Source organism: Octopus bimaculoides, chromosome 3 (assembly GCF_046866305.1).
Source record: "Octopus bimaculoides isolate indiv1 chromosome 3, ASM4686630v1, whole genome shotgun sequence".
NCBI classification, from domain to species: domain Eukaryota; kingdom Metazoa; phylum Mollusca; class Cephalopoda; order Octopoda; family Octopodidae; genus Octopus; species Octopus bimaculoides.
The window spans coordinates 100487807-100501716 of NC_142930.1; the positions used below are offsets into that span (position 1 = coordinate 100487807).

The 13910-nt window shown below is 33.0% G+C and overlaps 1 protein-coding gene across 1 annotated transcript in view; it reads left to right on the plus strand.

Moving 5' to 3' along the window:
* LOC106872086 (uncharacterized) overlaps window positions 1-13910 on the plus strand; it is a 146137-nt gene that overhangs the window by 57812 nt on the left and 74415 nt on the right. The window contains exons 4-12 of the mRNA XM_089349422.1: window positions 2710-2814; window positions 4307-4383; window positions 5232-5355; window positions 5556-5690; window positions 6185-6216; window positions 7308-7422; window positions 8964-9035; window positions 12623-12718; window positions 13142-13261. Of these exons, the coding sequence (XP_089205548.1) occupies window positions 2710-2814; window positions 4307-4383; window positions 5232-5355; window positions 5556-5690; window positions 6185-6216; window positions 7308-7422; window positions 8964-9035; window positions 12623-12718; window positions 13142-13261 (876 nt within the window). The remainder of the gene's footprint in view (window positions 1-2709; window positions 2815-4306; window positions 4384-5231; window positions 5356-5555; window positions 5691-6184; window positions 6217-7307; window positions 7423-8963; window positions 9036-12622; window positions 12719-13141; window positions 13262-13910) is intronic.

Below are 13910 nucleotides of genomic sequence, written 5' to 3' on the forward strand. Positions count from 1 at the left end.
CTGGAACATGATGCAGTCCTTGAACCCATAATATCTTGTCTGACCATCGAACCCATGCAAACATGGAACATGGATGTTTCAGTGATGATGATGATGGACATCATCGTCATCGTCCACTTTTTATTCTTTTAGCTTTTTATTACTTTGTCACATAAGCCCAGCAATATTTATTTCAGAGGTCTTTACTGTTTTATCTTTTATGAAATTATTCATCAGTATCCTTAGTCTCAATGACAACAATGACGATGGCCACTTTTTATTCTTTTGGTTTTGGAGATATAAGCACAGCAATATTTTAGTAGTCGATGAAATTGCTCATCAGTTTCCTTACTTAGTCCCAGGTTTGGTACAAATTATTATGTTTTACTTCTGTAACCATATATTCATCTATTATCTGTTGAATTCCAATAATAAAACATTCATTAGTTCATAGTATTATGTACAACAGCAGGCATTAACTAGTTTCAAAGACAAACATCCCCCCACCACCATCACCAAAAAAAAAAAATGTATCCTGGAATATTATCCCTTAGTTTTAGCTTTCCATTATATATATATATATATATATATATATAATACACAATACATAGTTTCTGTGGAATAATTAATAAAGAGGGATGATGTTTGCTTGTTCATTCACTGAACTAAATAAATTCAAGGATATGAATACTTTGTTATTGTCAGTCGTGTTTCAGTGCAATAATAGCCTCTTAATTATTAAAACTCATGTACATCTGTGAATCATAGTTTGAGAAGGTTGTTTTACAGTAGTCTAGTTCCGGATACTCTATTTTGCCATGCCTAAATGTCATTGGGATGAACTTATGTTTTGTATTTAATCTGTCTCTTTTTTTTTTTCTTTTTTATATATTCACTGATTATTTTATTTTATTTCTATTTTTTATAACAAAATATATTTCTTAAAACATAAAATTCTTCACTTTTAGATAATAACTGGAATAATTTGTTATTAATGTTGTTGCTGACTAAATTGTCTATCTCAGTATATATTATAAAGGGTTTTGAGAGTTGCTAGCATTATTACATGAACAACTTACTGGCCATTGTGTCATTGGTTCATATCCCCTTGTTGTTATACCCTATCTTTGTCAATGTCACATAATTCACTTTGCAAATAACTCTCGTAATTTCATACTGTAAAAAAAGTAATGTTTCCTAAGCTTGCAGTGCTGAGTTCACAATAAAAAAAGTATATATGATGAACAAACATTCTTTCAAGTAAGAGAGAAAGCTCTCAAAAACTCTTGTACTAAAATAAATAACACTAAATGCCATATTCTGGTAATGGTTGGGAATAAAGAGAAAATGTTTGATCTTAGTAAGGAATTCATTGACAGTGGTAAAGATCAGTTTTTGATCTGAAATATATTAATTACTGTTACTGTTCATCAGATAAATTGCTTCATTTAATGAATTTTTGCAGTTTTCTGATACCAGTGTATATCCTAGTTCTATATATTCTCAAAAGCCTCAACAGTACAAGATACGAAACAGCAAAGGTTTGCATTGTATGGGGTGAAAGTAGCAATTACTGATAACAGTACACTATCAATGCAGACAGAACCTTAACAGGTTGGTAACAAGAACCACCCAAGGTTAACTAAGGAACCCTACAAAATCAAGAGGGAGTGCTCTTCCCAGCTGTATTCTACAGCTTACAAGTGCATACTGCAATTAAACTCATTCACATGGTCATATTTGCCACTCTCACCCACCTTTCAACAAATTTGCTGGAGAAGAGCACTTAGATTTCCACCCTCGCTTTCATTTGTTTTCAATCCTTTCAAGTAGTTTTTTGCCATATAACCTCTTTCACCACAACCACTTGATAGAAGGAAACTGCTTCCCCTTCCCAGCCAAAAGAAGGTGGTAAGATGATCTTGACAATGGTCTCAGCTGATGACTGGATTCATCCTGCACATGACAACAACTTTTTTTAGGTATCTTCACAAGTGAGCAGTGTTCAGACACTGAACCAGTGCATGTAGAACAGTTTAGATGCTCTCAATGCATCCCTTGCAGACCATCTGACAGCACTTCTATGCCTATAAAATTGACAATGACTCCTCATGTGGTGATGATGGTATTATTGTTGGTTTCTCATTGTTAGTCTTGGTGTTACTCAGCAGTTTGTTATTGTTGCTGTGGCTATTTGATAGGCTGTTATGATTACTGCTATTCCTTTTCCCCTCAGTATTGTTAATACAGTTGTAGTGGATACATTGCTGATAGGGTGAAGGGGAAGTCTTCTTCATTGACTGTAATGAAGGAGAGGCTTTCGGTGGCTGCCTCCTCTCCAGTATTCGCATCACTTCTCACTTTTTCTTTTGTTGATGAGCTACTAAATATTCCACCATCACAGCTGTAGGTTATTTTTTTCTTTAAACTTCTTCCAAAAGTATGACCAACCTTCCATGGAGAGGGTCATATCTTCGAAAAATGCCTTGCATTTTTCAGTGCTCCACCATTAATAAAAATAGCAGAATGAAAATCGACATCAGATAACCTGAAAGGTCAAGGGCATTGTTTTTTTTTGCTTTTCTCACTAAATTTGTGAAAAGTTAACTCACACTCAGGAAACTGAGGATATATTAAAAGTGATCAACTATTGTATGTTTAGTTTTTAGTTTATAGTTTTATATTTTTTTTTCTCTCAATATTATTTTCAATCTTTTTTTATATTTTCAGTTGATAGAAGAATTGAGAAAAGAAAACTTTAGTCTGAAATTAAGAATATATTTCCTTGAAGATCGGTGCAGACAAAAATTTGGCAGTGATGATACTTTTAAAATGGTAAATTAACTCTGTTCTCTTCCTCTCTTATCTATTTGTTGTTTGAACTGAAGAGAGCAACATGGCAAGATCACTAATTTTGGATTACAAATATCATTTATTGACTGTTATTCATCTTCCTTCACTATCTCTCTGTGTACTCATTGTATTGGGTGCATTGGAATGATTTATTAACTCCGAGCACAGAGTTCACTTGCTATTCTGGACTGGGAGTCAGCAGTAAGAAATCACAATATATTCTCTAGTTAAACAAAATAGGATTACTATGAGTTTTAATATATGTGTATAATATCTTTGATCATATAAAAGCATGAGAAAGTTACAACAAAAATATTATTTGAAATGTCTCCATTAAATATTATGTTCTAGAACAGAGGTTCTCAAACTTTTTGCCCCCGTCCCTCCCCCCACTCATGGCCACATGATACCCGCAGCGCTGCTACCCCTATTTTTATGTATAAATAAATATTTTTTATTTTACTAATTTATATATACTATGAATCATTTGATATTTGATATCATATTATATAATTTATATACAATACTATAATAATATTATAATTAATTCATAGTGTCCTCCAATTCACTGTCTTCCTCCCAATGCTTCCTTTTTCTCTATCGCCCCCTTAGGCACCAGCACCCACCAGAACCATCTCAATGCCCATTGGGGGTGGGGAGCAGTGCCCACTTTGAGAACCTATGTTCTAGAACATTTGCTATATACCCTCCACAGCCAGTGATAAACTGGGCTATTTAGACTTAGTAGTTTCTAGAATAGAACAATATATGCTGAGTAGCCATGAATCTTTATTGCAACACACCTGTGTTTGTTTCTCTATCATACTTCAGCTTCTCAACACAAAGCATAAGACTAGCTCCCCCTCTCAAATACTCCCCCACCATTTAATCAAGGAAGCTTTTTCTTTTTTTGCAAGTTACTTGTTGGCCCCACTGATGCTTGTGGCATGAGTGAAGCCCCCAAGCACACTGTATAATGTTTGGTATTAGGAAGGGCATCCGGTTGTAGAAACCATGTCAAAGCACACACTGGAGCTCAACACATTCTTGCCTTAATGGGAAATGGGCATTAAATGATGATGGTGATGAACTTAAATTTTGTGTTCAGTGTTGTGGTTTTAATCCTTCCAAGATTAATAAAATAAATAATAATGACACATTGGTCTATTTCAAACGTTACTTTTTAACAGAAAAAAGAATTAATCATTTTATGTTGGGATAAAAAGACATTTTTATGCAACCATTGCCAAGAAGTAGACAAAATGATTTGCAGTGTTTAGTTGTTTCCCTTTGTTTTAAGTTTGTATTCTGCAGTGGTTGTCTTGGCTTGTCATCCCTGCAATCAAATGCTAGGGTCTCTTTAATTGTCTGTTCCTGCTCCTTCTGTGTGCTTATATTAAAAATCATTATTATGTAATTATGCTGAATTTTGTAGAAAACCTGATAAAGTATTTTGTATGTTGTGTGTTTTTAGAACATAGAATTAAATGTACAAGTAGAAAGTTTAAAGAATGACGTTTTGGAAAAACAAGAATTACTGAAAAAAGCATAGTAAGTAATTTTTCTGTTTGAATTAATACTTATTTGTTTTCTTTCTTTTTCTTTTATGGCTAAAATATTTATTCTCTTTTTGCACTGAAGAGCAAAAAAGAGAAGTTGTGAAGGTCCTGACATGCTAAAACCATACAACAGTTTCAATCTTAATTTGAAACCATTATTATATCTTTCAGATAAGCATTAATGTCATGACATCTCTTTTCCCTAGGCTATTTCTACTTAGCCAAAAAGAAACTTCAGCATTGCTATTTGACTTTAAATACTTAAAAACTCTACAAAGGTTGAGAAAAGAGAAAAAAATGTGTATCTATATTGTTTCTGTTAATGAAGGTAGTGAGAAGAGTTCTTAGTAATGTGCATGTCTAAATGCTTTCAGTGACAATGATAAAAGCAGCAACACTATATTATTGTATTTCTTCTCAATAAGCTTGAATCATTAACCCTTAAGCATTTAAACAGCAATATCTGGCCCAAATATTCTACCAGTTTTATGTTCACCCTAGCCAGATCTAGCTTCTCATGCCTACCCTACAATATCATTCTAAAAATAATCACATCATTGAAATCTCAATGCTACAAGATAATGCATAATTGATTAAAAGCAATGGGAATAAATATGCATTACATTTGATAGAGAAATCTAAAGGGTTAAACCTACGTTGGAATTTTTCATTTTACAGAGCCTGTAGAAGAAAAGTAACTCTTCTGGCCTGTGTATTTTCTCACTTACAATGCTAATACTTTCTTTCATTGTCACATGATTTCATTTTTACTTCTGCTATAAATGCAAATCCTTTTGCTTATGTAAGAAATCCAGCATAATCATATTTTTTTCTCTTCAGCCTTGCTCTTGAGAGTCTTTCAAACTCCCACCAACAAGACTTAAAGAAAGCAATAGAGAGTAAAGAAAAAGAATGGACCAAAGATAAAGAGAATTTACTGATACAGCTGCAAGATACAGAGAAGGTAAATCATTCTGCTATCAGTGAATTAATGTAGGACAGCAGTCATCAATATTTCAGCTATATAAAAGTGGATTCAGCTCAGCAAAGACATTGTTTCAAACATGTGACTGCAAATTAACTCCCTTACCAAACATATTCCTAGAAGACTAATGTACAAAGATGCTTTTGTGTTAACCAATGTCTTGTATTACTTTTTAACAGGAACTAGCACTAGCTAAGCAAAAACTTGAAGATGCAGATGTAACTGTTGCTCGGTTACAATCTGATTTTCATAACCAAGCAGCGAAACTAAAGGAGACAGCTGAAGTTAATCAAAAACACATGAATGACGGTTTGGTAAGTTTCTTTTGTTATGTCTCTTATTTTTGTTATATGTATTTTTCAAATCAATAAAGTTTTAAGTGTAACTTGAATTTTGTTATGTTAGATGCCAGTTTTCATGCTGGTTCAAATGTTTGTTTCGTAAATGTTACTATTGACAAATGCTTCTTATATTTAAGCCGATGTTAGGATCAGTATATCTTTAGTTTTAGTTTACTTTGACTAGCAATCACTTGCTCACCCTCATTTCTAATATTTTCATTTTACTCTCACTCACACATAAGAACCAAGCATATATTTTGTGAAATATTTGTATACTGCAGTTTTAAATTGCTTATCAGTATGGATTGTAAAAATTATACCATGGGTTGTATAATTTAAATGGTTATATTAACTCAGTTCTTAATTGGTTGGTTGATTTATAGTCATTACAAATGGTTTAGCATTAAAATATCAAGGTTTTTTTTTTCAATTTTAATTTAAAACTCTTTTCTGTAATTATATTTCAGAATAAAGACTCAGACCTCCAAGATCTCCAAAAGTAGGTACAGTTTACTAAACTTTGAAGTATATTTTGATATAATTTTCTTAAATTGGCTTTAAAATATTATAGTCAGGTAATTAAAATCAATGTTGTAAACCAATAGTTAAGATTATCTAATTCAAGTAAATGTTTATCCAGTAAGTGTTTTAAAACCCCAGGCCAACCAAAGCTTTATGAGTGGATTTGGTAGATCGAAACTGAAAGAAGACCATTGTGTATGTATATGAATGTATGTGTAGCAGTGTGTGTGTATGTTTGAGTCTCCTTGTCTTGGCATCATAAGATAGTTGCAAATGAGTGTCACTGTCATACAAGTAGTGTCATTCATTTCCAATATTATGAAAAATGTCTATGGTCATTGGAAGTATTACTTTACTTGGAAACAGGTGAGGGTTGGCAACAGGAAGAGCATAGAACATCTGCCTCAACAAATTCTATTTGGCTCATACAAGCGTGGAAAAGTGGATGTTAAATGATGATGATAATTCAAAGAGGGATACGATGAAGTCATCATCATCATCATCATCGTTTAACGTCCGCTTTCCATGCTAGCATGGGTTGGACGATTTGACTGAGGACTGGTGAACCAGATGGCTACACCAGGCTCCAATCTGATTTGGCAGAGTTTCTACAGCTGGATGCCCTTCCTAACGCCAACCACTCAGAGAGTGTAGTGGGTGCTTTTACGTGCCACCGGCACGAAGGCCAGTCAGGCAAGTACTGGCAACGGCCACGCTTGAAATGGTGTATTTTACATGCCCACCTGCACAGGAGCCAGTCCAGTGGCACTGGCAACGAACTCGCTCGAAGTAATTTCCTATTATCATCTCCAGGCCAGTGAAAGGATTTGAGCCATGATATGCTCATAAATTATATAGTATTTATTCTTACTATTGTGAAGTAGTATTTATTTTCAGTATGGGCTAGTGATAGTTAAATGATTTTGCTATGGAAGTAATACAGTACTAGTCAGAAGGCAGAGGTTCTGTTGACTTGATTAGTTATATCTATCTAATAATATTTTATGGTTTTAAATAAACTGTCTGTTGCTTACCAAATTTTGACATTTTGTTCTATGTTTTATGCAGAATGGTGGACCAATTAGGAAGTGAACTTGAATCCAAACATCGCTTAGAAGATAACTACATTGAAAAAATAAAGAAGTTAGAAAAGACTCTGGGAAGGAGAGAAAGAGACTTTGAAGTAAGTTTATTCTACATCATTTAACTTTTCTTTATCTGGCATGCTTTTGACAGTCTCTGATTTTCACACCCTGCTTGTTTTTCTTTTTCATCTTTATTGCCTTTTGTATACTATTTCCAGATTACAATTTTATTAAGGATTTTTGTCAGTCATGGATTTTATTGAAAAGATGGTGTTTAGTAATTTGTAATCAATGGCTCTTTTTTGCAGTGAAACCTTCTGAAAGAGAACAGCTGTTTTTCTTTGAGTCCCTGTTATAGGCATATCAGAAAATGCTCTGTCAGAGTTGAGGCTTAAGGCTTTAAATCACTGAACAACTAGTTAATTTAGCCTTCTACATAATAGTTATTCTGTCCTTTTTTAGTTGATATAACTGGTATTTATGTTTTAGCAGTTCCAAAGAAATTAAATTTATATCAACCTATGAAAGATTTGATTCTTGAAGCAGTAATCTCAGAATTCTTTAAACAGTATTGTTCTTCTATTCTAATTTTTACATCAGTTTTACTACCAGGCTTATTTTTAATATTGCTTTAAATCAATTTAAAACTGGCACTTAGCAAAATTCAGCATCCTTATGACATTTTTTAGATTACTTCAAATTGTTGGCTGATTTTTCAAGGAATTATAAAAATTGGTATAAGTTGAATTTCCAGTTGTCATGTGATGTAAAAGTGGTTAGGGCATTGGGCTCACAATCATGAGGTAGTGAGTTTGATTCCTGGGCCAGGTTGTGGTTGTATTCTTGAGCAAGACACTTTATTTCACATTGCTCCAGTTTACTCAGATGTAGAGATGAGTTGCGACGTCACTGGTGCCAAGCTGTATTGGCCTTTGCTTTTTCCTTGAACAACATTGGTAGCATGGGGAGGGGAGGCTGGCATGCATGGGCAACTGCTGGTCTTCCATGAACAACCTTGCTCAGACTTGTGCCTTGAAGGGGAACTTTCTAGGTGCAATTAATTCCATGATCATTCATGCCGAAAGGGGTCTTTATCTGATCTAAGAGAGATGCACATTTAATTTGTTAGGTCCAGAAGTTACAAGTAAGCTTCAACTGTCTTATGTGTGTGTGTGTATATATATATATATATATATATATATATATATATATACATATCAAATAAATCACTAATTTTTTTTTTCCAAACCTCTCCATCTACATATTCGGTTAACTTATTAGCAAGTGTTCAAATAAAAGGGAAAATATACTGAGGGATTCCAATTTTAATTGGCTGTTGTGACTGTGATTACATCCCCATTAACTGATGCAAGCTTGTGGGCATTTTTATTTCATCAGTTTTGCTGCTGTCTGAAAAATTAACTATTTCATTTGCACACATTTATTTATTTATTTTTTAATTTATAAAAGGCTATGACTAATAAATTGTTTTATTTCACAGAATGTAGTGATTTTAATATTTTACACCTTGTCTAAATTTGTAAATGCATTTTTTTTTCTTTTCTTATAAATTACACTTAATATTAAACAAGTTTTATACTGCTTTTTTTTGTGAGTTTTTATTTTTCCTCTATCTCAGAAATTGTCACAGGTCTTGGAAGCTACTAAACAGATTAAAAGTGACGATGTTCTGTTAAAAAGTCATTACCAGGTCTGTTAATTGCTTTGTGTGACAGTGAATAGCTGCAGCTGCTTCAAGCCTTTATCATTTTTTTTTTAAAATAAATAAATCACATATCATTACACATTGCTTTGGTGTGCGGGTTATCATGCTACTCATGCTAACATTGTTTTGAATATTACCTGTTATCCAATAACAACTAATGATTTGTCACCTTTTTTTGCACTAGGATTATTTGCTAAGCTAATAACTACTTAATATTTTTTCCATGTGTGTTTGGGGAATATTAGGGAAATTATATATTGTTGGTTAATTTTTCTTCTTAATAGCACCAAACTTTCGCTTCTATATATATTTTTTCTCTCCAAAGAAAGTCAAGCCTGAAACAAATTCTTTTACTCCACAAATTAACTCAATGTTATTTATTTTTATCTAAAAACTTTTATTTTTGCTGGTTTTTTTTTTTATATTGTGAGAAATTAACTTTAGAGCCATCAGAAATCAAATCATTGTCCATAAGAAGGAGCATTGATGACATAGGCTGATGTAATGTGTATGAACAAGATATGATAAGGATGAATTGGGTGGAACTAATCAGGTCTGGTCTGAGGACATTATCTACTCATTAATTAAACCTTTGATTAAGCATTCAAATTATGAAATATCTGCCATTGATTTCGTTATCAATGGTTTGGGTTGCTAGTAAATATGGTGGTTGTGTTGGCAGATGAAAGTATTTTGATATCAGAAATTTCCATTATTCAACATTTAAGTGTAATGTTAAAGGGGAAATGTAGACAGGACTTTGTACATATATAAAATAGATTCTTACCTTTTTGAAGGATTTTCCTTTTGACTTGATTACATTTCCCATACTAAAAATGTATACACGCAAAACATAAATTTGAATAATTTGGTTAAACTTGTAGATAGCTTTCTTTGGTCACCTACAACGCATGAATATAATATCCTGAAGTATATTTTATATGTTTAAAAACAGTCTTACTGTTTTTAAACATATAAAACCTTTGGACTGTTAGGTTACCTACAATTAAACTAAAAAATAATTTCAGTGTAGCCAGCTATTAGATCTCCCTACCCCACCCCAAAAAAGCACACACACACACACACACATGCACATATATATGTCAAACATCAAATGAAATCTCATAAAAGTTAATGAATCTGAAACTGATATATTGTTGTTTAACCACTGATCAACAAAGATGTTCCAGCCATGAAAATCTCACCCTTTTGTATCCCCACGACTGTATTGTTCCACACAACCTACCATTCTTGTGACCTATGGGTCATTTGGCTGCTATTCATAGCAGATCCAGCAACCATGTAGAGACACCCTTATTAGCTTGACTACTGCTTATTTGATACTTGTACTATGTAGTCAAGAATTTAGGATATATTCCTAGGTTTCATTTCACAGCCAGATCTTTCTTTTTAAATTTCAGTGATGTGTTAATGTTTAGTAAATATTTTCACTGGTACAACCCTTCTAGTTTATTTAGTAGACAAACTCTACAATCATACTTAATCAGTAAAGTGTATCACCTTCCTCAGCAAAATCATAGATTACATTTTTTTCTTTGATTCTAATTTGGAATCTGCAATAGTTGTTTTACAAGGCCCAAATCACACATTTCAATCCAGACTAAACTATTTTTCTTTTTCCAGAAATTTCCTCATTGGTAACTTTAAATAATTTGATTTCACTTTTATTCTCATCTTAAAGTACCTTAGTTATTTGAAAATCCTCTATGCCAGCATCTCCATCTCTTCTTCACTTCAAAACCACCCACTGTGATTTTTTTCCCCTTCAGCTTTTTTTTTAATCATCATTCTCTTATGATTCTGCAATACACAGGATGCAAATTGAGCCATCCTTACTCTTCTGCATTCTTCTGCAATTGTCTTTCATCTGATGTACATTCTACTTCATTCTATCTGTTTCAGTCATCTTTTCTATCTCATGAGTGCACTTATAGTTTATATGCTTTGTTTCTTTGCCTGGGTAAGCACTTCTATTCAAACATCCTCATATAGTCTTATCTGTCAAGAAGCTGTTGTTCATGTTGTAGATTAGATCCTGAACTCTTACTTTTAAAAATACTGGTTGCACAAAAAGAGCTACATTTTACACTGATTTGATTTATTGATGATTTTTATTTAAAATAAAAAAACTCTGCATTTATAACATTACTGTTTATTTATTTCAAATCCCCAATTATATAACTTGCTATGTAGATGATGATGACAACAATAAGAATGATAATGTACATTATTTGTTGTATGTGTATATATATATATATAATATATATATACAAGGTCTGATCAATAAGTATCTGGACTGTTGCCATAGTAACAAAAGTAAAGCATGCAGAGTGAAGCTGCTTGGCACAGATTGATCTTGAACTCTGTTGTGCATGCACACTAAGTTTTAACATTGTAGCTCACGTCCACTGCTTGCAAGGAAGGTATGTAGCATGTGATCATCACATTGACCATGACAAAGAAAGTTGTCATGGCGATACCTGCTCAGAGGCCTATGCAAAGTTGCAGAAAGTGTATGGAGAGGAGTGTATGAGCCACACAAAAGTGTACAAATGGTTCAGACGTTTCCAAGATGGCTTGAAAAATGTCAATATTGACGACTGTTTTGGGAGACCCGCAACCAGCAGAACTGAGAAAAGCATTGCAGATGTGTATGGAGCTGTGAGGGAAAATTGTCGAATCACCATCCATGAGTTAGCAGATGTACAGATTAGTTGTGGTTCAGTTCAGTCCATTATCACTGAAGACTTGGTTATGAGATGCGTTTCTGCCAAGTTTGTGCCAAAACTGCTTTTAGCTGACCAAAAAGACACTCGGGTTTCAGTTGCACAAGATCTCCTTCACTGTTGAGAACGATGAAAAGTTTTGAAACTTGTGTAGGCCTCTGAGCAGGTATCGCCAAGCTTTTGGCAAAATTTGATGCAGATTCTCTGCTCAACTTTCTCTGTCATGGTCAGTGCGACGATCACATGCTACAAACCTTCCTTCCAAGCACTGCTGTAAACAGTGGAAGTGAGCTAGAATGTTAAAACTTAGTGCACATGCACAGGAGAGGTTATGGTCAATCTGTGCCAAGTGGCTTCACTCTCTGTGCTTTAGCTTTGTTCCTATGGCAACAGTCCAGATACTTATTGATCAGACCACGTATATATATATATATATATATATATATATATATATATATATATATATATACACATATATACACACACACACACAGTCGTAGCCAAATGTTTGGAAAATTTTTTTTAAATTAAAATTGTTATGCCCAAGTACAATTTGATTCAAATATGACTTTGGTGGGCATTTAATATAAAAATTCCATTTTTCAGACCTATGTTCCAAACTTTTGGCCAAGTAATAATATATTGCAAATTAAACATAACTTTGGGCATTTAAAATAAAAATTCTAATTTTCAGACCTATGTTCCCAACTTTTGACCATGACTATATATATTTCTGCTAGTAAGACCATTATAAGCACATGCATTTACATTTGTGTACTATTTGAAGAAACAACGCTGTAAATATAATACATGTTATCTATTCAGGATCTGATAGATGACAAACAAGAAAACATCAAGAAGATGGAGTCAGAGATTGAGCAGCTAAATACATCTGTGAATGAAAAAGGAGACTCTGTAGCTGTAAGTCATTGTTTTTTTTTATTTTCATTTTTTTAATTATATCTTTATTTCTGTTATGTTTATTAGGAGGTACATAAAAATGTGACTCGTATGATTAATTGTCTTTATGACACTTATACTTTGAGTTGTAAACACTCACTAAGTTCAAAGCAAGAACAGTTATTAAGCTCTGATTATTGCCATTCCTTCTCATATTGCATTCAAGATAAGGCTTTTTGAAGTTGGAATACAAACTGATTTTTTTTCTGTCAACATTATTTTGTCTTGCAATACACTTCTTGCATTTATCCATCAATGCCACAAACAAATTCATATATTTTGCAATTATTGTGATATAAGTACATTTAAATTAATCTTTTTGAATTATTGATATTTTTTGGGTGTAGTATTATATTCTAAATATCTTTTCTCTTTCTGTGTTAGCTCCTAGAACAACAATTGAAGAAAGTAGAAAGTGAATTAGAGACTGAAAAAACTAATGGCCTCAAAAAGAACAAGTTAATTAAAGGCCTTACCCAGAATCTGCAAGAAAAACGAAATGAGGTACATGTTTGTGTATAATACTTCTACCTTACTAATCTAATCAGTGTATAATTATGTCCATACACCTACTGTTTTACTTTCATTTTTCTATGAGCAAGATGGTTTACTTTAGGAGAGGCTGTTTTTCTAATAAACCACTCATCCGTTTCCTGATAAGTAAATGAAACTGGCAATGTTAAGTCCTTTGTTTAGCAATACACTACAATGACAGTTACTAGATCTGAACTTATGGTCTGTAGTAGCATCTTAGAACTTGATTTTATTTTACACACCTACATTATCAATTGTGGTTAAGCATTGAAATAGTAATATTCTTTGTTTCATAAATTAATTGCTTCATCAAATCTACATGAAGTTTAAGTGGTCGTGAGATTTAAGTGTACTGGGTCACTGACCACACAGTCATAATTTCATTCCTTATTACAGACAATGAGTTTTGCCTCAGGGCAACGTATGTAAGCATGTCCATGTATTTCAGTAGTAGTGAAGTTTCAAGAATCTGATTATATCATTACCTACTTGCATATGGACTCTACACACTTCACCATAAGCGTACATGATTGCTCTATTGTAACCTGTAACACACATATCATATGTGGTATGTGTATAAAAATGATAGAGTAGAGAGAATTTTTATTAACTTTGATAT